This window comes from Vipera berus (assembly GCF_964194415.1).
Source record: "Vipera berus genome assembly, chromosome: 2".
Classification (NCBI taxonomy): domain Eukaryota; kingdom Metazoa; phylum Chordata; class Lepidosauria; order Squamata; family Viperidae; genus Vipera; species Vipera berus.
The window spans coordinates 198,542,088-198,569,362 of record NC_138203.1 but is presented as its reverse complement, the minus strand read 5'-3'; the positions used below and the strand labels follow the sequence as shown (position 1 = coordinate 198,569,362).

Here is a 27,275-nt window from a genome sequence, read left to right as displayed (position 1 = left end):
GGGATCCAAGACATTTATTTCTTGGCACCAATATGTTTAATTGTCAATATATTTTACTAGTATATACATTAACAAGAACACACCTTGCAAACAAGAAAACTACAACCGTGAAAAGTTAAAGAAGTTAGCAAAACAATAAATAGGGACAAATTGTACATCTTTCCCCCCCCCTAATATATGCAGTACTAGTTGCAAGAAACAGTAATCAATTGGTATTAATTTAAACTGGAAAGGTAACTAACTGCAATGAGACTGTGCCGTTTTTCTTGCTCAACTTGGAATGCAAGAACTAGATAAGAATTTAAAAAACAAAGGGAAACACTATACATACAAATGACTTTAAACGTTACAGCAAAAAAAAACAACAGGACGAATAAAAGCTTTAGCCCAACTTGACTAATTAAATATGAGTCTCTTGAATTCTGATTTTTTACAGGGCTGTGCAAAGCCTTTGAAAGTGGTGATCCACAACACAGAGCATCTCTTTTTGAATTGTGAAGGCAAGAGGAGACATTTTGAAAGTTTTGGGATGCCTTGAAAGCCACTTTCAGCTAACTCCATCCTGCATCCCATGAAGCTGCTTCAGTGTGCTATGAAGAAAAGGAAGTAAAGAAGCAGAAGAGGAGCTTCATCAGTAGCCTGGCTCTAGAACAAAGGCTGTGTTAACAATCCAGACTCACCTCTTGCAAAGGCTTTTGCACAGACCTCATCTGCAAACAAGTGAGGGCAGATGCTGCACCTGGAAAGCTGCAAGATATTTACCTGTGATGCCATGCTCTTCTTTTGCCAAGAAAAGCCAGAGCCCCTTCCGTGCTCACTGATAGTCCCCATAATCCAGGGTCACTGGATATTTTAGGAACAGGTGTTCAACATCATCCAGCAGGTCACTACTTCCCTGCATCAATGGAAGCAGCACTATATATTATTTCCCCTTGCCACGGTAAACACCACTCCTAACTCTGTGCCAAATCTAGAATGTTTCTTTTGAAAAGAACTAGGATATTTTGGTTTTAAATCTAGTAAGCTACCAGCTATGTACTTATATCACCTAAGTTAACTTTGTTTTGTAGTGTTCAAAAGTGAATAGCTTTTCTTTCAGAAGGTTCTTATTTTTCCCTCATGTGTTCATTCTTTTTCCTGTACCCTACCCTTTGCTCCATGTGCCTCATCAATTGTGCCTTTGTTGACACTGAGGTAAGTTCAACTGAGATTAAAAAAGCAGAGGTCATCTATTGCAATCAGGTGCAATCTATGAGAATCCATAACAGCTGCTGAAAATCCCGTTACCAAAGTATGATCTAAATTATTTTTGTTTAGAGCATTTACTGTCATAGATTTTAAAATGCAAATCACAATGTCAGATTAAAATTAAGACTTTTCAAATATACACAATTAACAGGTATTTCCAGGACTCTCAATGTGACATATAAATGTAAATAAAATACATTTGTGGATAGCAGCAGCGTATCTTCATAAATAAAATATTGAATTGAAACTAGCTGGAATCAACCAAATATGATGAATGATGAAAAAGTATGATGCTTCAGTTCTTTAAAACCCCTGTTGAATTGTAATGACATTAGCATCAACATCATTAAAATAGCTCCTGAGTAACAGCCTGCAAGTGTGAACCAAATTCCCAAGATTTTCACCACAATTTAAGGCTTTTGTGTTTAATTTGGGAATTCTGTGGGTGCCACTTAATAGCGTCACGGGAGTAGGGCTCCTATGAACTTTATGTTATTGAGGTCTGATCTAGGAAGAGCAGATAAAAACACATTAAATTCCCAACACTACTGCATGCCAGTTTCTCAGTGCTCAGTTACTACAGCATCCCTTGGTTTGGCTGTTGTCGTTCTGAATCTGCACTATTCCTCCACAGAAATGTTTGTGCAACACCAAAGTTATTTCCTAAACTCTCTTACTCTCTTCAAATGTTAGTGTTGTAAATGGAAAAAGCATGTTCCTTTAGAGCCACACTGCCTTTAAAATTATCTCTGTGAGCTTCTTCTTATAAATCAAACATTTATATTTGAAGTAGACTCTGTTACTTGCCACAGTGGAAATCTCAAGGATTCCTTTATTTCCGCCATCCACCCAAGAGAAATCCAACACCATTATTTTATAACAGTCCATCTTTTCATATCACCAAATATATGCATATATGCTAGAGAAAAGTGGAAATTCTCCCACAGATATGGTAGAAGATGCCTAAGAGGCATGAAGAATTTCCAGATTTTGTAACAATGGTTAACTACTATTTGTATGTAAGAAAACAGAAATCTGTAGCTGTGCAAACAGGGAGTAATGTCTATAGCAAATGGCAACAGACAAAGAAAAGATATATGTCAGGCTTTAGAAATCTGTTTTGTTTACTTATAATATGGCTAATATGTTTAAATTTTAGACACATATACCATCTTTTCCACTGAATACATACCAATCTAAAACACAAAGATATCCCCAACAGCTGCTTTTGCACAATGCCTAGTGGAATTCATAACAATGATAAGTTTCCCCACACTATTGAATCTGAATTAATACATTAGCATAACAGAAGATGTAAAAGTAACCCAACAGTAAGCAGAATTGTTTTCTTATGGTCTTGGGAAACAACAACCGCAGGCTGATAATATTGGGCCAGGTGTTAAACCTCACAAGCATTTTCTTTACTAAAATCTAAAACTGTTTTGGCCTATTGAAGCAGCGAATCAATCACAGCTCCCGATTTTGCAGAGCGTTTCCTGTTTGAAAAGAAGATGGTGCACATTAGTCAAATCAAGAAATATACAATGCATTCATATATAGAAAAGAAACGGCCAAGGACAAAAAGCAATATGATCATGACAAAGCATTAAAAATGAATCTACATTCACAGAAGAGTCAACGATACCAATTTTACATATTATACAAAAGGAAAGTCATGACCAATGGCATGAGTGGACTTTGGGCGGCAGCGGGGAGGGGTGTGTGTGTGTGTGTGAAGTAGCGGAATGGGAGATATAAATCACTTTAATTGGAGGCCGTAATAGGGAATAAATGAGTTGCAGGAGGGAGTCTCTGACCTAACTCTAGGCAAGACACCCATCACATACTCCTGACTGAAACTTCATGGGATCCTCTAGAAGCTTTATGACTTGTGCAAAGAGTAATAGGTTTGATTGTTAGGCAATGTTCTGCCCCCCAGTACTGATAGAAGTGTAGATCAATAAGTGCAAAATATCCCATTAAACTGATAAGTGATTCAGGGTTATTATGTAAGGATTTGTCGGCTCTACTGTGCAAAAAAATAGGACCACCCATATACATGTGTCCAGGGAGATATAGGTTTCTTAATATACCAATTAATTGGAGGGGGGAGGAAGTTCCTTTTGTTTGCATACAGCCTTAAATATCTCAACTCCTTTTAAATTTGAAGCTGGGCACAAAACAGTATTTCACAGCAGTTCTAACCTTCTGCCAGTTTTGGGCCTTGATCTTCCTTTTGATGTTCTTGGTCTTTCTAGTTTCATCAAAGACTGTCTCAAGCTCTCTTCAGTGTAAGCTAGATATACATGGGAAAGATCCACCTCGAAGGGCTGAGGGGAGGAAAAAGGGAACACGATGAGTAAACGTTCATGGGTCATGCCAGAGTATTCTTATCAAAATCAAAACATTTGTAAAAGATAGCTGCAAAGCTGAAAACCGGACTTCAACAACACACATCTGCAAAGGCGTACTTACATCTTTTTCTTTCTTATCTGCCACTGGAGTCTGTTTTCTCATGTTATTTCCGGTATATGCCACACATTTCTTAAAGACAAAAAAAAGAAAAGTATTAGACATTTCAAAAGTAATTGAATTCTATTGTTGGCTTTTATCACAGTGAGGTGTGATCTCACCAATGTAAGGTGAGGGCATTTTGGTCTTTGCTTCAACCCACATTATGTTAGTAAAGTAAAGATGCAATGTAGCTCCAACAAATTTCAAAATAAACATGTAGATGATAATTGTATAAAAGAGAAAGACATTCCTTTAAAAAAAATAGAGATAATGTTTTAAATATATAATGAAACATCACCATTGGCAGTTGTACCAGCAACAGACTAAGGGGAGGCTTGGTAAATTAATACAAGGAGCATAAGAGTCAGATTCTGCAGAACGTATTATTATGGTATCAAAAGTCAGCTCACATACCAGCTGCCATTCTCCAATGTCTTCATTCCAGTGAACATAGTTCTCAATCATTTCCTGGAGAGGAATTACGAAAAACAAAAAAGAGAGGTCATTTTACCATCAAAGTAGATTCAGAAGCAAATAGGTATAGTATTGTCCCAGCAATGTTCTTCTAAATCACGGGTTGGCAACCCGCGGCTCCGGAGCCGCATGCGGCTCTTTAAGCCGTCTCATGCGGCTCATAGGCCTCCTCTGCCGTTCTGCAAAAAAGTCCCATTGAGAGAATGGGGCGGCGGAGGTTTGGAGAGCTGATGCCTTTCGGGGCCAAAAGAAATGCAAACGAAGGCAGCAGCTCTCCAAACGGGGCGCGCGCAGCTCTCCTAACCTCCTCTGCCCCGTTTCCAAGCCTGCCGGCTTCATCCATGTTTGAGGAAGCCAGCAGATCTCCAAACGGCCGGCGGAGGTTTGGAGAGTTGCGCGCACAGCTCTCCAAACCTCCTACTCCCCGTTTGCAGGGCTGCTGGCTTCCTCAAACATGGACGAAGCCGGCAGATCTCCAAACGGGCGGAGCAGCTCCAAACCACGTTTCTTTCAAATGTGGACGAAGGCAGCAACTCTCCAAACGGGGCGCCGGAGGTTTGGAGAGCTGCGCAGGTCTCCAAACCTCCGGCACCCCGTTTGCAGAGCTGCTGCCTTCTTCCGCGTTTCTTTCAAATGCGGACGAAGGCAGCAACTCTCCAAATGGGGCGCCGGAGGTTTGGAGAGCTGCGCAGCTCTCTAAACCGCCACCGTCCCATTTGCAGAGCTTCCGCCTTCGTCCATGTTTGACGGTGGCAGCAGATCTCCAAACGAGCGGCAGCGGTTTGGAGAGCGGCACGCGCAGCTCTCCAAACCTCAACCCTCCTGTTTACAGAGTTTCCGCTTTCGTCAAACATGATCTCCAAACCGGCGGCAGCGGTTTGGAGGCCCTGGGGGGAGGGGCAGGGCGCTCGGGCGGCTCTGGCGGTGCCCGGGCTGAAAATGGCGCCGCGACCCAGCACCCGTTGCCAGGGAGACTCGCCGCCGCTGCCGCGCAGGTGCCTCCCGAGGCTGCAAGCTTCGCACGAGAAGCCCGGCGTCTGGGGAAGCGGCAGCGAAAGGGCCGCCTCCCTTTCCCCCCACCCGGCTTCAGTTGGGAGTTTTGTGCTCTCGAAGTTGGCGAGGACTTTTCGGGCTAGCTAGCAGAAGAGAAGCCGGGCCCTTCCTCCTCGGGAGCCATGAGCAGGTGTGGGAAGTGGTGCAAGCGCGGCCTCGTGAAATTTGCCCACACCCTCTTCAAACTCGTCACGGGCAGGCTTAGCAAAGGTAAAGTCGAGGAGTAAAGATGACGTGGGAATGGCAGGCGGCAGAGGGAGGGAGGGAGGGAAAGGAACGAGAAGACCAGCCGACGCCATTCGCCAATCGTTGGGTTTAGGGAGTAGAAGGGTTCCCGGTTCCCTTCGGAGAGGGTGTTTGCTGCACTTGTGGCGTTTTGCAGGCCGAGAAAGGTGTGCTGTTTGTTGGGTCACTTCTGGGCGATCACGGGGGCCCTGGACGATGTGGGGTTTTGCAGCAAAGCCTGGTAGGAAAAGGCTTCATCGGGACACGCTTTCCTGCTTAGGGGGCTTCCGAAGCTACAAATCGCCCTTTCCAGTTTGCAGCAGTAGTGGCAGCAGCTGGAAGGCGGCGTGAAAACCGGTCCGCGAACCTTGTTTCCTGGGGGGAAAAGTTGGAGCCTGTTGTTTTGCGCATGCGCGCGCATGCGCACCCTTCTTTGCGGCTCCCAGTTTTTTCTTTTCTAAGGGAACCGGTTCCGAGTGGCTCTTTCACTGTTTCGGGTTGCCGGCCCTTGTTCTAAATGGACTGAGCTCTGATTTATACACTCCCGTTCCTGATAAATTATACCCAACTTCTCACTGCTAAAATATCATGCATCTGCCTTTTCCAGTCTGAACACCCATCAAATGTGCAGAGTTCAGTTCTCGGAATTCTCCAACTAGCATGGTCCTCTGGAGGGATTCCAGGTTGAGAAGCTGTCTAATGTAATATAAATAAAGGAATTAAGAACATTAAAGGGCTTATTTAGCCCTGTATTTAGAATTTTATTGTGGAAGCTTACAAATGTGATAGCTTTAGACCTCGGTACCCATCTTCTGACCTTGGACAGCCAATTTGGTACAGTGGTTAAAAAAGTGGGAGATTATATGCCCCATCTTAGGCAGGAGGTCATTAGGGTGATTTTGGGCCAGTCATTCTCTCAGCCAAGAAGAAGGCAAACACCTCTAGAAAATGTTGCCAGGAAAAATGCTGGGATTTGTCCAGGCCACACCAGGAGTCAAGAGTGACTTGAAGTCACATACACTTTTTGGCCTCCAGCTACTGATATTCAGTGCAATTTAAATTTGGATACTCAATATTGCCATCATAACGATCAGCCTAGGACTCGGTTTCATGCAATCAAAGTGTCAATTTACACTGGAGAAAATATGTGGGAAGTATCACACTGTCTGTGTTCCTTTATAAAATGTCTGGTCTTCAAATATGATAAGGGCAGCAAAGGAGTTGTTCCAGCTAACAGCTTTTTTAAAATAAGCATTTGTTCTGGCTCACCATTGAGAAGCAGACCCTAACTTACTAGCTATGATAGATGTCTCACGTTAGAGCTACTGTCAGGCACAGGAAATCAGGAATAGACAAGTGTTCTAAAGCACTACAAGTTTATTTCATGCTGCCTATTCATAAGAATCTTTTCCCCCCAGAAATTTTAGTTTATTCAAACTAAAATACAAATCACCAAATTATTTTTTTTAAATCTGATCTACTAATGGTTAAGACAAATTGGCATCAGACAAGAATCAACAAATTTCAAAGGCTGGACTTAGCTCCCTTATGGGGGGGTGTATTGACTCCAAATTGATGATGCGCTTGATCCCACCCTCAAGCTCAGCTAGATCATTGCCAGATCTCTTTTTCCCCATGTGTAAAGTCACACTGACTTCATGCTAGCATAAACAGCTAGAGGAAGAGATGATTTTTTTTCTTTTGCCTGCCTCTATTCCAAAAATAAATTAAATTAACCATTGGACTTAAAAACTGCCACTGCTTAATCTCTCAAAACCATCAGAAATGTTTCACCTGGTAATCCTGAGGTATAAAGTTGTCGATTATAAGCATTTGAAGACGAAGCTCTCTGCTGAGCTGTCGAATGTTCTCCAGTAAACCTTCAATTTCTCTTTGATGCTCTTGTTGCAGATCTGCCATCTATAAATATAAACCAAACCATACCATCGTGAAGATTATGGAATATTTTCAAAAAATATTTAACAATGATATTTAAAAATTATATTCTTATATCACATTTTTAAACTATCAACATTACCCTGTTTTCATCTTTTTTGTTGTTCTTAAATTTGCTGTTTCTATAAAAAAAGCTACTTAAAGATAATCCATCAGGAAATATTTTTATTCTTGAACAATGGTTAATAAAACCAAACAAACCACTTGGTTGGGAAAATATGTGAATGACTTAAATTATCTTTATAGGGAAAATTAAGTTGTTATGAGCTGTCTAGAAGTATCAGCAATAAAGGGAAAGGGTGAATGAGATTTTAAAAAACACTGTTTCCTCCAAGATCTTTCCCCCAAAATACTTATTTTCAACCTTAGGCTACTAAAAACGCATGTAAGTAAACAGTCAGATGGGAATTCAAAAAACAATGTTCAAATCTATGTATCTTACAAGAAAATGTTTAGCAAATAAGTCATGCAAATAAGTCATCTCCTTAGAAGATCATATAGGAGCTGTGACTAGAGGGGCCTTCGCCCAGGTTCGTCTGGTGCGCCAGTTGCGACCCTATCTGGACCTGGATGCCTTGCGTACAGTCACTCATGCACTTGTGACCTCTCGTTTAGACTACTGCAATGCTCTCTACATGGGGCTGCCCTTGAGGACCACTCAGAAGCTTCAGCTGGTACAGAATGCAGCCGCGCGAGTTCTTTTGGGGGTCTCCCGATACTCCCATGTTACACCTCTGCTCCGTGAGCTGCATTGGCTTCCAGTTGCCTTCCGGGTGAGATTCAAGGTATGGTGATGACATATAAAGCCCTACATGGCATGGGTCCGGATTACCTACGGGAGCACCTACTGCCGGCGTCAACTTCCCTCCGTCCTGTACACTCCCACAGAGAGGGCCTCCTCAGGGTACCACCGGTCAGAGAATGTCGACTGGTGACCCCCAGGGGGAGAGCATTCTCGGTGGGCGCACCAGTCCTTTGGAACCGCTTACCGGCTGAACTACGGATGGCCCCTGACCTTCGCTCCTTCCAGCGTGATCTAAAAACTTATCTATTCGAACAAGCCGGCCTGGTCTGATGGGTTTGGGGTTTTAACATTATTTTTAACTAACTTACTACATTGGGCACAATCATTTAACTTTAAATCTTGTATCCTGTATTCTTATTCTTATTGCCCTGTACACTGCCCTGAGTCCTTCGGGAGAAGGGCGGTATATAAATCAAATAAATAAATAAATAAATAAATAAATAAATAAATAAATAAATAAATAAATAAATAAATAAACAAATAAATAAATAAATAAATAAATACGTATTCTGTTCTCTCTTTTTCCCCATGTGTAAGGCCATATTGACTTCATGCTAGCATAAATGGCTGGAGGAAGAGGTAATTTTTTTTCCTTTTGTTGCCTCTAATCCAAAAATAAATTAAATGAAAGATTGGACTTTAAATGGTCTTTTTACGTTCATGCTACCAAAACTATAAATAATTCAAGCATACTTTGTTCCTGTATACAAATATATGCAACAGGTATGCTTGCTTCAGTAAGTAATCTTAAGTCTCCTGAAAAACCTCAGGGAACATTTACAATAACAACTAGCATTTTCCTCTTTAGCTTCTTCTTACTAAGCCACTGAGCCATGTTCAATTTCCTTTTACAAGAATAATTTCTGTATTACTACAAGCAGCACCTTTAGACCTTTCACTATTTATAACACTGACCTCTGACTTGGCTGCCATTAGCATGGTCCACACTTTTTTCAGCTTCTTAGTCTTCCCTTGAGCTTCCTCTTGCAGGCTGGTATATTTTTCTTCAATATCCAAACGCTCTTGCTATTTTTCAAATTAAAAAAAAGCCACAGATTGGCCACCATTATCCAATTGATGGGCAAGTGCAAGAACATTATTTTACGTAAGAAGGATTCATAAAATAAGAGTACGGTCATATTTTGTCACCCATTTTTGCCATTTGGCATCGATTTCAGACACTCACCAAAGCTCACCAAAGGCTTTTTAAATCTTATTTGAATGCTTTAATTAGCAAAGTCTTAACAAATTAGGACATCAGGTATTTTCCATCTTCTAGTTATGCTGAAGCAGAGAGAGACTATCTGGGTTTTTATATGGTTGAGATTTCCCATCAATTACATCATAAATATTTGGAGCTTCCATATGATGCTTTCCAATGAATATCAAGATATATTTCCTTAGAGTTTAAACATCTAGTTCTTTGAAAGAAGAAGCTTACGATAAAGATGGACATATCTGTGAGAGGAAAAAGTCTATTTTTCCTTCCTTCTAGTCGCCATTTTATTTTTTTCATCAGTTTGGTTTTCCTGAAGATGAACCTGAAGCCTTGATTGGTTGGTTAGTTCAAGTGCATAACTCCTAGGACTATGGCACTACAACTCAAATGCAGACAAAATGAACTTTTGCCATAATCAATATATGGCTATTTTCCCTGCTTTCCTTTGAATTTACTTAAGATACTGAGGACAAGCTTTCTTCCTTTTCCTTTCACTTCCTGGTATTCAGGATGCTGCTTATAAGCGCTATGTGCTTAGAGCTCAGAGCATTGTTTAGAGGCCCCACACGTCCACTTTACGGTCTGTTTCTATTGCTCCTCTCTGGGAGGAGGTTTCGAAATATTTCTAGCAGGACCACTAGATTCTGTAACAGATTTGTTCCCTATGCCATCCATCTGGTAAACTCGCAAGATTCTTTTTTCTCACCATGCACATGCATATGTGATCAAAACTAGACTGGTTTTTTTCTGCGTCATATATGTGGATATATACATAATTCTGTATTTATTTATTTATGTCATATTTATGTAGTGTACATCAGAGGTGGTGACCCTTTGAGAGCTGTATGCAATGAAATTTTATTTTAATCTATGCTGATTAGTGTACATTCAAAGTGACAATAAGGTTCTATTCTATTCTGTTCTATTCTATTATTCTATTCTATTCTATTCTATTCTATTCTATTCTATTCTATTCTATTCTATTCTATTCTATTCTATTCTATTCTATTCTATTCCATTTTTGGACAGAGTCTCCTGTTCAAAAAGGTATTCCCCATTTAGTCCCCTTCACTGCTTCCTTGAGTTCTGAATTCAGAAGCATCGTTTGTCATGTCTGGGCTACAAAACTCTGGTTGACCATTAGAGTAAGTATTATTGTTTCTCTTTGCTGTCTTCTAGTGCTTGCCCAAATATATGCAGCTCAGACATGGCATCCTTGATCACCGCACATTTACATTTTGACTAGATGCTTCCTTCTCTGCTTCCTTTAGTACAGGGGGTCCCAACCGGGGTTGCTCGCACCCCCTGGGGATGCGCGATGATATTCCAGGGAGTGCGGAAACTTGGCTTTTCAAAATTGTAGTGTACATGCATAATCCATTGCTGTTATTTTGAACTTTCGTAAGGGGTGCAAGAATATATCAGAAACGTTCGAGGGATGTGCGGTATAGAAAAGGTAGGGAGCCACTGCTTTAGTGGATGAACCATACATTTCTTTTTATTATATTTTCTTCAGTTACATCTCATTGTCTAGAAAAGCTTCAATATTGGTTTCATTTCAAGGGTGCCATAAAGGAACTCTGCTTCTTTTTCAATTTATGCTGGTAAGTATGCTAGTTGATTACCCTGCTCTATTTTTTAAAAAATAGGGTTGTAGAAAGTAAAAGGGTTTCCCTGGACTATATTTCCCTCTTTCCGGTACTAAAGGACGTATCTCTAAACTTAGGGATACCATCATGTTCTATGTAGATATAGCTATTACTCCTTAATTATCCCTTAGCCTTGCCTGAACATATGGACACATAGATGAAGAATGGAGGCTGTTTAGAATAAAAGAAATCAATAGTTCAGCAAGAGAATAAATGGACCTCTTTCTCCTCCAGCTCTTTTCGGAGTTTCTCTGCTCTTCTCCTTCGTTCCTCCAACTCCATGTTAGATTCTTCCAGAAGTTTCTCTTGCTCCTCAGCTTTAGCCAACAAATCCACACCTCCCACAATCACTTTTTTTTCCAAAGCTGACAACTTCTCTAATAGTGATTGATGTTCTTGCCTAGAGAAACAGAAGAAAAAAACCCTCTGCATTCCTACAGCTAAAAATCCCAAGTATAATGAAGCAACTCATATTGCATATGCCAGAAGTCCTAAACAATTCCTTACATTCACTAAGTAAATTAAGACTATAGTAGAGGTATTTAGGATGATTTTAAGATTGGCATAATGTTTTCTCAACATCTACTTTTCAGCAATTAATCGGATGTATCAGGAACCCTAGTGCAGCTGTATTTACAACAAAGGAAACCTGTTTTTTTTTTCCTCTCAGGATGTTCTAATGTAATGCTCTTGTGTCACCGGAATTGTTGTAACAAATATTGTTACTTCTCTAATGTCTCTATAAGGATTTCACTAAACCTCAATAAATAGGGATGGAAGAAATAGTAATGCCAACTTTCCTTCTGAGTTGTTATAAGAGCTTCACAGCTTAGATAATGCATGTGAAGTGATTTGAATCTTTTTATTCAACCACTTTTATCCTCCTTCCAAGATATGTTGTGCTGATCAAAGCTGTACGCAAACAAATCAATAGGATCAGCCTGGAGAATACTCTGTTAGATGAATATTCTATGAATTTCAGAATGCTTACTGTGCTTTAAGCAAATCTTTCTCCCTTTTTTCAAGTTCTGCCCGGGCTTTGTTCCTTTCTTCCTCTTCCATATCAAGCTTTGTCTCAAGCGCTTTCCTTTCTTCATCAATTTTGGCCTGCATTTCTAACATCTTGTCAGGAGAAACTTTCTTTTTTCCTTTCACAGGATTTAAAAGCAAGGTTAATTAAGCAGATGCATTTTCTCATATTGTCATACCAATAAAATTTTGCATTGGATTTGTTCTTGTAACAAGCTTGTAATCGACATTGCAACGTAGAGATTTCTAAAAAGTATATCTATCATCCAAGAATCAAAGAAATAACCATTCTGTGGTCATGCCATTGTCTTGCATCAAATATATTTTTATTCGTTCCTATTGGGGATAAGTGCATGATTTATAATGATCAGCTGGGTAAGATGTCCCAATATTATCACACCAAAAATATTTTCATTAATTTAGAATGACATAGATTTTGATTTTAAAAAACATAACACACCCTAGTGATGTTAACTTTTAAAACTAAAAGTGAGACGCACGGTGTTGGAATAATATAGTGCTGGAAGAAAAAAAAGAGCAAAATTATTAAGCTAAAGCAGAATTTGTCATTTGTTCATAGGGTAGAAACAGAAGCAGGAGGAAAAGAAGAATCTTTTTGTTGTTGTTGTTGTTTACTCTTTGCCCCTTCCTCCCCACAATGTGAAATATTCAGAAGGACAATTTGAGCAAAGTAAAAACAAACAATAGTTGAGCTATTGCTATAGAAGGACAATCTCTGACTTGTCTCCCGTATCTTTATTTGGACAATATTACTCAAATTCTGTCGACCTGGTGAAACCTCCTCCCCTGATTTCAGTTTTAGCTGCACTGGATCCATTCACAAAACAGAATGAACAGAATTGCAGACCCATTGTACCCACCAAGATTTCACTAGAGCACAAGAGCTAGGTAAGTTTTGAAAAGTTATTTTAAATTCTATTAGATGCAGGGCAAATCAAACACACCAACCTGCTTGATCTTGCATTTAAGAGGAAGAGGCAAACAAATCGCAGAGAGGCAGCACAGGCACAAAGAGGAAAGGGGTGGAGAGGGGGGAAAAAAAAGAAACATATTATTGCTTGATTTCTTTTTTTTAAAAAATACAAAAAATTAATTAAGGCATTCCAAAATTTGCATCCATCTACAGAAAAGGCAAACACCAAAATGCAAGATTAAAGGTCAACCCTATTGTTCCATTTTAAAACTGAACTGGAGTAAGAATCTGAAGAATATAGTTACTCCACAGTTTTCTTATTACAATATAACATGGCTTGTCTGAGCAGTAGTATGCTAATTCTGCTGTTCAAGCTCTAACCTTATCTCAGAGAATGTGCCCAGAGAAACATCCAGGAAAATAAGATGCTATCTATACTAAGGCCGGGGAATTTGAAGTAGCCAATTGTCAGACATGCCCAGTCAAGCTTGCTTTGTGTTTGATCACAATTTCCAAACAACTCTCTGCATCGTTCATAGATTCTAATATGGTTGTAATGTTGATTTGAATAAAGACAGATTTCTTTCTAAAAACGCAGATGTAGTAGCACGTTTTAATGGGGATTAACAAAAAGGAGGAGGAAAAGAAGAGAAATAAGAGGAGGAAATGCCGTGAAACATGCAGCATGCAAAAGGGGGGGGGGAAAGCCATTATATGGGAAAGAAAGCTCTGATGTCAAAAACCAGCTGCCATCACTACCCCACTCATCATACCAAGCTGGAGAGTATTCAGTGGACTGTGATGTGTTTCCCCAATGAAAACATTCCATTGTGATTGAAAGCCAGCAGCGGGAGGGAAGAGGGGTGGGAAAAGACTGTTTGTTTCAAACTATTAATGAAAATATAAAATAAAGATCTACTGAACTTGTTTCATCGCGTCTGCTGCCAGGAACCATCCGATCACTATCAGCAAAACTCTGGTGAAGCACAGACTTCCCATTTACTCTGATAAGCAGGAAACAGCTGACATGCAAATATGCATGATTAAGATATGGGTGTTTTTCCCTCCAGAATTAGGTGTCTGGGGGTGTGGTCAAAGTTGTTAAGATGGTGCCTGCAATAATGCGATGGAAGCTGCCATTTTGAATTTTTTTAAAAAAACAAAACAAACCACGACCTATTGACACCTCTGCTCCAGAAACTAATGGGAAGCTTCTAAATAAGCAGAGTGTTAGGTGTCTAAAGTCATTTACTAGTGACAATGAATGTCAGTTGTATCAAAGATTATCTAACATAGTTCTCTTTCCAAAATTATATACCTACAGAAAAAAACCTGCCAAAAAGCTATCTGTGCTTAGTAGGATTGTAGCAAATCAGACAGCGTCAACAATGCCTTTTTAAACATCGTCTTGGTTACCCGACATCCTGCCTTATATGAGCAATTCCAATATTTCTTTTTCCCTTTCTTAAACTATTTAGCTAAAGTATTTTTTTAAAAAAACAAAAAAACAAAAAACAAAAAAAAACAAAATTCAAGTTTGAAGCAGCAAAAGAAAAAGCATGCTTTACTTTGTGCGGAGCAAATCCACATTTCACTCTGAGCAAAACTGATGTTATCAGGGACAGAGGAGCAAAATGCAGCATCAAAACAATGAGCGCACGGATTATGGAGAGGCCAAAGCTTCACTGGATGACTTAAGAGCTCCCACTCACTAGTGAAGGTTTTATCCAGAGGTTTTTCTATGACAGAGCACGGAGACTCTGAACTACTGCTGCTGCTACTGCCTGGAAAATACAGAAGTGGGTGGGCCCCATGGAAATCCCAGGAAAGAAGAAGAAGAAACAAGAAATACATGCTGAACATTAGATCTAAAGGGCGAAAGACCAACCCCAAACTCCTCAGAGAGACTGACTCTTTGATGCAGCCCTGCTGTGCAACTGCATGGGCTCAGAATTAATGCACTCCGATTGGCGGACAAATGCCATTTCTGAGGGTGAGCAGAGAAATCAACAACACAATCCCTTGGTCTCCCTAAAGAAGTGCAATTCTCACTTCTTCAGGCAATGTTTTAATAATATTATTAAACATTATTATTAAAGGTCTCGGGTTTAACTGTAACTAACAATGCATCAATTAAAAACTCAAGAGGAGGAAGAAATCCATTAAGGGGGAAAGGAGCATCAGTCCTTCACATGTGGTTGCTTCAACCAAATTAGGACTCGTTTCGGATAAGCACAAAATGTTTGCTTAGACCAAAGGTAGATTTTTTAAAAAAAATGGCATTTGAACTTGTTGTTCTGACCCAGGATTTCAAGGAATTTGACTGAGCTATGAAGCAAAGTAGATGGGGCCAGGCAGAAATCCCCCAAATAAAAAGCAAACGGAACCAACTTCACAGCAGTCTAGAGGCCTTAAATATTGGTTGAGAAAACCATCATTAAAATATGGCAGAGGGAGCTCTGAAGTACACAAAATGTGTGCCTGGGGACTGATGGGCTTGTGAATTGCCCATCCCTGATTTAAACAACCTTTTCCAGCCTGGTGCTCTTCAGATATGTTGAGCTTGTCACTCCCATAATCCCCTGGCAAAGACATTTAATTTAGGAAAATTAAAACTCAACACCTCTGGAGGGCTCCAGGTTGGGGAAGGTTTGTTTAAATCAGTAATGCATTGACGGGTTTCGGGTCATGTGCTATCCAATTAATTATACATCAATGAGAATGTCTAAAAGAAGACATTTTGCAACCAAATAACAGTAGATTTTCCTTATCCAGAACACTGAAACTCAAATATACCTCCTTTGTCTCCATAGCACATTACTCAGCTTGAAAGTAGATTCTGAAATTCTGTCTCATGTTACTACCCTGACTTGATATATCCAATAGACTAAGTTGTCTTATGTGCAATTAAATTGCAGTATTATTCACAGCCATATTTTTATGACTAAATTTTAAAAAATTAAGTTAAACTGAATAAAAATCAACAGGAAACTTAAAGTCTTACAGATTTTTTTTCTTTCTAGAAGGCCCCTGCAGCAAAGAAGGATAGCCTTTATTTTTAGAGGTAAAGCTTAATAGTGCCATCATTTTCCCCACCATCACCAAACAGGAGACAAAAATATTGTCTTTAGGAATGAATATGTCCAATGCATTCAGCCAAATTTCTATGTACAAACACCCCAAATTCCAAAACACATTAATATAAATGAAGTAGAAGCCAACGTTCAGAAGACAATCCAGAACTTAACTTTTGTGCTGTCTAGGAAACGTCAAGACTAGCCTGAAGATATTTGAGAGTCATTACGCCCCACAATTATTTTATACTCAAACCCCTCCCCACTCCTTAATGGTCGCGAGTTAACTAAATAGAACTTTTACAGAAAGACAAATAACTGCCGTGGGCACTCAGGCAAAAAACACTAAAGATGACATCAAGTGATCTGAAAGCACCTTACCTCTTCGCTTCTTTCGTTTTTCTCCATCTTCACCAATTTCTCCGTCATCCTCTTCATCATCCTCTTCGGAGCCACTGGTCTCAGAACCAGAGATTTCTTCCCCTACAGTAGGTTGGCATTTTTAAAATAACAAACAAATGAGAACATAGAATAGAACAGAACAGAACAGAACAGAGTAACAGAGTTGGAAGGGACCTTGGAAGTCTTCTAGTCCAACCACCTGCTCAGGCTTGAAACCCTATACCGTTTCAGACAAATGGTTGTCCAATCTCTTCTTATTTTAACGATTTTAAATTAATTTTTAACTACAGAATCCTGGTGTATTAATTTAAATCCCAATGTAATTTTACCCTTTAGTTTTACTAGATTTGTTAGAAAATAGGACTACAAAGAAACCAATCAAAATAATTAGCAGGTTATCAAGAACTGGTCTGGCTAGCAAAGGCTCTGTTTCTTATCAAATGTAATTGATTGTGCCTACTGCTTTGTATTTGTTGCAAACAAAACTACATTTAGTGAATAACAGTAATTGATAATTGAAACACATTCTTAACTACTGTCCAGTCAGTAGGTGTAATATTTCATTGAAACAAGTTAAAACTATGAATGGAAGTTGAATGTTGGACTTAGACTAAAGAAGACATTAAGCTGTTAAATTTGACAGGTAGGTTTAGGACACTCACTATCTCCCAGCCTATATTACAAGATGGTCAAAGACAAAAAAAGAGGGAAAACAAATCCATCTATCATCCTAACTTCTTGAAGCAAGCATAGGATAATCTGATATACATATTAAAATCTACATTCATCAGTCACTATTTTATTGGAGAACTTGGAATGTATTTAAAATGGGACGTTACAACCAAGGTATATTAATAGGAGACAATGAACAAATTACCTTCTTCCAACTTTTTCTTAAGTTCTTCGATTTCTTTTTGAAATTGGCGAAGTAAGGCATCCTTTGGATCTTCGTTAATTCTAGCCTTATTCTTGATATTCTTAGCACGGTTAGCATATCGCAGAGTGCTGATAGTCTCATCATAATTGTAGTCTGCTGGACCAATGTTTGCACACTAAAAAGAAAGGGAAAAAAATGTAAAGAAGCGTAAAAGCCCGCAGTTAAGTACACAGCAGTCCAATTCTCAATTTTCAGAAAATGCAACATTATGGTCAAATGTTAAGCTGAAGCTAGATTTCTAACATAGTTGGATTTTAAGTGCAAGAACATTTTGTATGCTTTTCAGAACTAAGCGGTATATAAATCAAAAGTGGTATATAAATATATAAGCGGTATATAAATCTAAATAAATAAGTAAGTAAGTAAGTAAGTAAGTAAGTAAGCATAAGGGGAAACCTATACATCCCAACCCAGAAATGCTCAAAGCCAAAAACTGCATACCTCTCCAGCTATGCTTGGACAGTAGGCAGGTGATCAGCACCATCAAAGCCAAAACCACTGATCATCTTCCACTGCACTAGTCTTTACATTCCTGGCATGGAAAGCTTGGGGGAAAACCAATTGTTCATAACTTATCCTTACTCAACTGCAACGACTTGGGCAATCTAATAGAGAACCAACTGATACAGTTCCGATTGGCAAGCATCATTTCTAGGAATGGATGTTATGTCAAGAGGGAGAATTCAACAAGCTTGAGGAAAATCCAGTATTTGCAGAAGTATGAAAAAGCTTTAAGGGGGGAAAAAAAACCTTGAAAGGAAGAGGGCCCCAAACAGCTCACTGAGGACTTTCCATGCTTCATGGAAACATGTTCCAAGAAGCAAACAGTGCCTGCTTATAACTTAATATTTTAAAAGGAACTAGAATGGAGTGCCTCAGATATAAATGTGGCTGGCCACCTGTACAGAAATACTTTGAAAAGCAACACTTTTTCTCTGGCTACTGCTTATGATTACCAGTACTTTGTGGCACCCATCATATTCTCCTCAAAGCACCTGGCTGATCTTGCTTGGAAGTTGAAGCTAAACAGCTAAACTGATTTTCAGGTATAATATCAGGAGACTTCAAAAGCTGAAAAACGAGGATTCATGGTTGCATACGGGAATTAACATTCTTTGCAAATAGCAAGAATTGTGGTGAGAAGAATCATTAAGGCGAACTAGGAGCTGAAGCTATTAAGGTTGTTTGCAGAATTTACAGTATAACAGTTGTATACTGTACTGTATACAGTGCACAATAAAATCAAAATTATAAATTATCAATATAATGTATAATCCATTTTTTCCAATTTTGGTACTAAAATAATAGCTACATTTTTAATTGCCATTTGATACGGCATTGCGGCTTATCGTTAGTCCCCAAGGCCTTCCAGAAGAACCATATGTAGACTTGCTTCCAGAAAGCTGTGAGGATGGGGGGAGGGCAGCATCCTTGGTTCAAAGCAGCAGTTGTTCAAAAAGAACAGAGAATGTTTGCTATCAGCCCCCCTTCCTTCTGTACCTCTTGGGAGATGGCGTTCATTAGCAGGCACTCCCTAGTTATTGGCATGGGACAGACAGAAACTATCATGGATTTTAAGATATTCAGACCCTGAGCCACATAAGGCTTTAAAGATAGTGATTAGCACTTGAATTCCCTACTGGTAGCCGATGTAGCTCCTGCATCACAGGAGTACCACAGGTATACCACAGCAATAATGCAACTAACCACCGCTCTGTTCTGAACCAACTGAGATTATTGGGGAACTGCATTGGGCAAATTACAGTAATTTAATCTAGAGCTGATAAAGGCATGAGTAACTCTTTTCAGTGCCTCCTCTTCAAGATAAAGCACATCAGCCACAGATTGCAAAACCCCTTCTGGCCACAATCTTTATCTGATCTTTGAGCAAGAGCTGTGAGTCCAGGACCCTTGTTTGGGAGCATGTTCTTTCTGAGGGTAGAGCAATGCCATCAAGAGCCAAAGAGTTGTAGCGCTGCAATCAGTTCATCTCTGAATCGACAGTAACTCCATCTTGTTTGGACTGAGCTAGAACCTGCTTTCCCCATCCACACCTTGATAGCCTCTGGGCTGTCGTTTACTTGCTCAAAATGAATCACTAATGTTCCCTTCTTATTACCATCATAGTTTTGGAGTTGCCACCAAGAGAATCCTGGAGTAGTCGAGTCAGTTTAGAATTACGGTAAGGCACATGAGTGCTCTTTCCATCAACCAGCGCCGAGATGACATTCCCAAGGGTGGAGAGAGAAAGATTAATTTTTGTTGCTTCTTTCAGTCGTTGCCCAGTAGCTCCGGTTTTCGCTTGCCTTTCTGAACCCTTTAGAAAGAGAGAAAGAGGCAGAGAGTTAGGGAGCAAAGGGCTCTTCCAGAAATAACTTTATTCAAAGAAGAGCATTGAATAAAGCAGCTGAAAAAGGCTGTCCCCTTGATCTGAAACAACATGCAAGAGGGTAGTGTCAGCTGTTCGACTAGTAACCCAAAAAAAGGAATCTTCAAGGTGATTGAGTGCCATAGAAGATAGGCTTTATTGAATATGCATCTTGGAACTGAAGAAGCCAAACCAGCTCTGGTTTTCCTGTGTGAAAAACTGCCTAGTTAAACAATAGCTTCCCTTGCCCACCCCCACCCCCCAGTGTTCATACTGTCCAATCATAGAACTTTGGTTTGTTATGGGAACAGTCCACTTCTCCATCAAGCACCTGTGTTAGTGACCTTGGCATTCTTGCAGGCCCTCACGGTCCGTGAATGGCTTCTTGGAATCCCGTTTCCTCCCTGTGTTTTTTACCCCTCCCCCCTTTTCTATGGCAAGTTGATTAGTGATGTAAGCTAGCAGGGATCATAGTGATTCAATCCTGACAGGTAGGAACAAAAAGCCCAAACATATGGAGAAGGGGCGCTTAAAGAGGTAAGGTAGCATAGGTGTGGAAATGAAGGTTCCTTTAAGGACATGAAGACATTCCTCCATTTCAACTAGCAATTTCTAGCTGCTTCTCTAGAAACACAGAGAAAATCCCTACAATGACTATAATACCCATGACAGACATGCTACAAATGTATGAAAAGAAAAACTTACTGCAAGATCCACTAGATGTAGCTTGCCCATACGCACATGTATATTCCCATCCACACCCTTCTCACTGCACTCAATTGTGATTGTGAAAATAGCATGGGAACGGGAGCTGTGCTCATTCATATTAGTGGCACCAACAGAACCTATTGACACAGAGAAGGGAAGCTAAAAGTTTAAAATAACAATAGTCTTTTTGGTTTTTTGACACTGTTCCAGCAGGCCTCTTCTAACATGGGGGAGTGGGGAGGAGGGAAAGTAACAGAATGAATGAACAGGCACCAAAGCCCAATCTCCTCAAGCTGTCTTCAGCTTACCAGTATGCTTTATTATATTTATATAATTAATTATAAAAATGAGAAACTTAGGCAAGCATCAAAAACCAAATTAAATTCAAATTTGATCACTTGTTTATATCGAAGGCTGCATAACATGCAGAACCACATGTACACTGGAAAAGACAAAGGAATCGCCATAAATATTATAGATGGCTTTTCTTGCGCTTTTATAATAAATGGTCACATTTAATAACACGGAGGACATTCCACAAAGAATACGAAACACTCAACTAGGGCTACGCAACTTACGGTTTTTATGGCCAAGAGTCATAATTCTATCCATGTCATCTGCATTGTTTACAACATAGGCTGAAAGATCTTTGATATAGACTCCTACATCGGGTCGTTCTTTAACCTATAAGACATTTTAGGTAATAATTTCTATGAGCGATGTGTATTTTAAAATAACTGATATTCTTTATATTCAGTGGAGACCATACAAGTATTTATGTTCTTAGACTATTAAAGAGAGCTGATCTGGTGCAGTGAATAAGGTCTTGGCCTAGAAACCAGGAGACTGCAAGTTCTAGGCATCCTTTAGGCATCAAAGCTGGCTGAGTGACTTTGAGCCAGTTACTTTCCCTCAACCCAGTCTCCCTCACAGGATTGTTGTGGATAAAAAAGGCAGAAACATTAGTATATTCACTGTGTTTGTAATAACTAGCATGTACAAACACATAACACTCCAGACTTAATTACTGTTGATAAGAAAGACCCCAAAAATACAGATAGTGGACTTTTCAGTACCTGGAGGCAGCAGAAGAGAAGAGAAAGAACTGAAGAAATTCACAAAATATAAAGACCTACAAATACAGTAGAAGTAGAACGGCTGTGGCAAAAGAAAACAAAGATAACAGCAAAAGGACTAGGTGCCTTGGGTGCAATGCCAGAACACCCGGGGGACCATCAACATTGACAAAATAACCACCAGTCAATTGCAAAAGGCAGCTTTTCTTGGAACAGCTTTCATCCTGTGATGATACCTTCAATACCATCAAACAACAACATCTGCCTATCCCAGGGATTTGGGAAGGATTTGATAGATGGATAAAAATGGTAGATCCAATCTAAACATTCTGGCTGACTGTGTGAAAAACCATAATAAATCAGAGGTGAGCACTCTAATTTAGTCATTTGTGTAAATGTTAAAGAGGGGATCGTGCAGCTAGTTTTCACAATGGTAAGAGTTTAAGTTTTTACCTCAAGCCTCTGTGTCTGGTCCTTTCCCAAGAGGTCACGTACTTCCTCATTGTAGATTTCTAAGTAAGAAACTCGAACCAAAAACCTGAAGTTTAAAAAAATACAATTACAGCAAAAACATTGCCAGAATTAATTTTAATGTATGAAAGAGTAAGTGAGGCAGAAAGAGAAAGGGGAAGATACACTAGAATGATTTTAAAAAATTAAGGGAACTTTTGAAAAGAGGCTTACAGCCTCTATCATTTGAAAAAAAAAAGATTCCATTTGGGGCATTTCAAATTAACAAAAGAAATATATTTGAGACAGAAATGCAACACAAATGTCGAGCCCAGTATGATTTCCCCATAAAGCTATGAAGTAAAGACAAGGGAATGCAATCCAATCTTTTCTGAGCAGATTTCTACAGTAAGGCATCCCATTTCTTCTGGAAAACTACATGGGAATAGTGAATCCACCTTGACAAATGGTAATCTACTGCAAATTTCTGGAATCTCTACAGGAAATGCCCAAGAATTGGTTATTCTTAATTGTTTAATGACAGTTCAACCAAAATGATTTCCCTTTATTCTAAATTATACTAAAAACAAAAAAGCTTTGGATAATCAAAAGTGTATGTGTAATAACCAGGTTACTTTAAGTTAGTGTGTTCAAAACAATTTTGGTACACAATATTTCTTTCAGATAAGGCTTGAGTTGGTGGATCTCAAGCTTTTTAAATGAAATAAATACCTAATTAAATTGATAAATTTATTAAACCTATATGCCATCCTTCTTACTATCAAGTGACTCTGGGTGGCAAGCAAGTTCCTAAGAAGCTGACTGCTGTTAGAGGCAGTATGTACCAAAGTATATATTTTTTTCATGAAACATCTAATCAGTTTAGAAATTCATTGCTACTGACAAATCAACAGGAGCATTAGATATTTTAAGGCAAATTTCAAAAGCTGTCTATCTTTGAATATGAAAAGAAAACTAAAAGTTGTTTAAATACATTAACTATGTATAATCAGACTTAATCAGACTAATTAATAAAACATATGTCAATCAGTATATCAATGCCAATATGTTGTTACTAACAAGCCATGCCAATCACTGCAACCATATACTGTAGTGATAATGCCTACTTTTAGGCTATATATGTGTGAATGGGCACGTATGAAAAATGCAGGATGCATTGCCCTCCACAGATATAAGACCCAAAAGTCAGAAAGGAGTTCAGTTCAAGGACAGGATGGATGACTCCAAAGAACAAGAATCATTCCTAAAACAACTGACAGTTCCCATTGTGAACTGGATGAGACAATGGCCTTCTGGAGCAAAAATGCCAAGTGGTATAAAAGAAGTGCCACAACAGTACTGGTCAAACTTGTTGGGAAAGTATGTACCTGCCTCATTTCTTCTGGAATTCAAACCCAGCTTGGCCACCTAGACTTTGAGTCAGGCAAGCCTGCCTGGATGCATAAATGTGTGGATGAATAGAGCTTTTGGTTCACAAAGAGAGCAGGGAGCGTGCATTTGTTTCTAAGTTCTTGAAACTCTGGATAGAAAAGATCAAGTAGCACTGGCAGTGCTTTCCAGCTCTCAGTGTGACCACATCTGCTGCCTTCATGTCTTGCTTGTTCTTTGCCACCAGCACCTAATTTTCCACAGTCAGAAAACGAGTCCTGGATGAGATGGAGTTTCAGTCTGGTTCAGGAAAGCACTTCTGAAGTGGAGTTGACACTGGCAGGATAGGAATGTGAAGAAAGAACATGAATTATTTTTACCTTGTATCTCCTTCAGCCTTTGCAATGTGTCCAAATACATGAGCAAAGGAATTGGGAATGATTCCCCTGAGTTCCGGTACAGCCCGGACACCTTCCATAGTAAAAGTCTTTCCTGTTCCAGTCTGTCCATAAGCAAAAATGGTACCTGTAATATAAATCCTTTCTTTAGCACTCCTAGTACCATGAGGGGACAGGCCGTGGTTGTGCATGCACACGCCGACAAGTAAAGATCCCTAATGAAACTTCCAAGCGTGAGGCAAAACCACAATTCTTTCCCTGGTCCATGCCACTTTCTCATATGTTCACTAAGGACGCTCTTTCACCCCATTTCTGAATCAAACTGTGATTACTTTTTGTTTAAAAATATACCTTCTCCAACCTACAACTGTTCGCTTAGTGACCCTTCGAAGCTACGACACTGAAAAAAAATGACTTATGACCATTTTTCACACTTAATGACCATTGCAGCATCCCAATGGTTACATGAAAGTTCACATGCTTGGCAACTCTCAGGGTTATGACGGTCGCAATGACCTGGGATCATATGATCACCTTTTGCGACCTTCTGATAGGCAAAGTCAATGGGGAAACCAGATTCACTTAACAACCATCTTACTAACTTAATAACTTCAGTGATTTGTTTAACAACGATGGCATGAAAGGTCATAAAATGGGACAAAACTCAGTTAACAAATGTCTCGCTTAGCAACAGAAATTTTGGGCTCAGTTGTGATCATAAGTCAAGGACTGCCTATATACTTTTCTCCCAATCCTAAAATATAATTTTCCATATACAGTGTATTTATTAAATGTTAGAAAATGTTTTCACAAAATGAACATATTAAGTGCATATTAATTCAGAATGTGCAAATCAGATTTAACAAAAAAGGCACCTTTGAACACCCCCAACTCTCAACAATCAAAGAACTAACTTATCACATATGTCTCACCAGAAAAATACTTTGGAGTTGTACACACAAGGAGTATACGGGTAGTCCTCACTTACCAACAGTAATTGGGACCAGAAACTCAATCGCTAAGTGATGTGTTTATACAGTGTGATGTGGTGTGACTCCATCACCTTATAATGGCAGTTTCAGCAATCCCAGTTGCCATTCTTAGATGAATCCCAAGCAGCATCCTGGCTAACATCTGTGTCTGTCTTCCCCATTGACCTGCTGTCTTCCCCATTGACTTTGCTTGTGAAAAGCCAGGAAAGAAGGTCTGAAATGGTGATTACACAACCAAAGCCTGCTGCAATGGCCACAACTATGAGGATCTGTTGCAAGTCCCCCTCATTCAATGTCGTTGCAACTTTGAATGGTTAATGAACAAAATGGACTATTTGTAATGTCCTTGTAACTGTTAGGGGCAAACAAGTATCTATAGACTTGTATACGGTTTAGCTTTAACAGACCTGACTCTGATGCTATTTCCAAACATGGTGAGCATTGGATTGGCTGATCCTGGTTTAATAAGTCTAACTGGACTGTTATCTTGCATTACATATAGGTGAAGAAAGGCAGACGGTCATATGATTATTTTTATGAGCAAAAAGGTTTCCACAGAAACTAAGTACAATCCTTCTCTATCTTAGTGCACTTTGAAGGAATCTATTGAAGATTGCTTCTCTGTGGCTCAAAGTAGAGATGTTAAAAAGAAACAAATCCATTCTGTTAGTAGGGAATTTTATAATGAAATAGAATAAAAGTTGCGCATGTGTGTGTCTATACATATCTATTCACTCACTCACTCACTCACACACACACACACAGACATGCAAAGTAGTTCTAATGTTTAGGGAAGGCAACTGTGTTGCAAAATAAAGTGTTTACAACTGGCTCTCCCTCCTCCCCTTTCTGCATCCCCTTAGAATGAAGAAGCACTTACCATTGTAACCTTCCAGAACAGAGTCGATAATTGGCCTTGCAGTCAAGTTATAGACATCAAGTTGCTTGCTCTCTGGCCCAAATACAGTATCAAAAGTAAACGTCTTGGGAGGTTCATTGGAAGAATCCGTTTTATGCACAGTAATAGTGCCTCTCATTTCATCAACATTGACAGCCATTTTATAACACATCGCCTTCTCCCGCTCATTGAGTGGCCGGCAACGAACCACAACTTTGACATTATCGGAATTGTCAGGTTTATCTGGCTTTTCAGATCTGTTGATCTACATGGAGAAAGAAATGCCTCATTATTATTTGGCAAACGGCAAGAAACAAAGCCAAATGCAAAAATATGATTACAGTCCGAACTCCCATAGGAAAAAATAAAACACTTTCTGAAGCAATTTGGCAATAACTATTTTTTGGAAAATATGAGATCCTCTATTTTTGGATTATAGTTAAGTGATCAGCGAAAAAATAATAAGAAACACCAAAATGTTTTATGAAATATTCTCAATCTGATCTGGCATGATTTTCTTGGGGTTAGTAGGCTCAATAAAGGCACTTTAGAAGTTTTAGAACAAATATGTTTATTCCTTTTAAAATATAGTTTTAATGTAATACACAAATTTAAATAATCTGTAGAATTTACTGGCCTTGGACTTTTATCATCTTCTGACAAAGGGGTTGCAATGTCCCCGGGGAGGGGGGGGGGCTTTTGATCATGTTTTGTGACCTTTTGGCAAGCAAAGTCAATGGGAAAGCCAGATTTACTTAACAACCATGTTACTAATAACTGCAGAGATTCACTTAACAACTCTGGCAAGAAAGGTCGTAAAATGGGCCAAAACTCACTGAACCACTGTCTTGCTGAGCCACGGAAATTTCGGGCTGAATTGTGATTGTAGGTCGAGAGGACTACCTGTATTGGCAGCCAGCACTAGGTTAATGTGCGAGGGCAGCGAGGGGCGGGGTCGTCCATCACATGTGGATGAGGCGGGGGGGGGGTGTTACCTTAAACCGAGGCTCGGCATCGCACAGGCGCTGGCTGCGATTGCTACCTATGCCTTTTTATTTCGGATTCACAATCCTTGCGGCTCGTGGGATTGTACCGGGCAAGAGGTCTCCAGGTCCATCCCAGGACGATCCGCCTCGCCAGACACGTGAAAGCGCTTCCTCACGCTCTCTAAGGGCCCCCGGACCAGCCCGGTGCAGACGCCCGCAGCCAGCCCGCCACCCTGCCACCACCTGGTGCCCAACCTGGCTTGGCTCTCCGGGCAGCGCCGCCCCTAGCAACGGGCCGCGGAGCGTAGGAGCCGGGGAGGAAAGGAGCAGAGGGAAGGCTGGGGGCGAGTCGCTCACCGGCATGCTGCTCCCGCCACCGCCGCCCGCGATGAACTCAACGGGGCTGGAAGGCGTCGCTCGGAGGGAGACAGAAAACCCGGAGGGGGCGTTCACAGCTACAATGTACCCTTCGGCTCTGCTACAATTGTTAA

The 27,275-nt window shown here is 39.9% G+C and overlaps 1 protein-coding gene across 2 annotated transcripts; it reads right to left on the bottom strand.

The window, feature by feature from the left end:
• Positions 1 to 27,275, bottom strand: KIF3A (kinesin family member 3A). 2 transcript variants are annotated; one of them, XM_081318611.1, is made up of 18 exons: positions 27,142 to 27,275; positions 25,781 to 26,063; positions 23,891 to 24,035; positions 22,125 to 22,209; positions 21,174 to 21,279; positions 20,593 to 20,732; positions 19,639 to 19,836; positions 17,460 to 17,634; positions 16,562 to 16,663; positions 14,819 to 14,890; positions 12,135 to 12,291; positions 11,363 to 11,543; positions 9,191 to 9,301; positions 7,309 to 7,434; positions 4,177 to 4,230; positions 3,724 to 3,792; positions 3,454 to 3,578; positions 1 to 2,744 (listed from the first exon to the last, which is right to left on the bottom strand). In XM_081318611.1, exons 1-18 carry the CDS (start codon positions 27,145 to 27,147, stop codon positions 2,696 to 2,698), a joined length of 2,184 nt encoding a protein of 727 aa, XP_081174737.1. In that variant the 5' UTR covers positions 27,148 to 27,275; the 3' UTR covers positions 1 to 2,695. The 2 variants fall into 2 exon arrangements, with proteins under 2 accessions (XP_081174737.1, XP_081174736.1); XM_081318610.1 differs by lacking the exon at positions 14,819 to 14,890.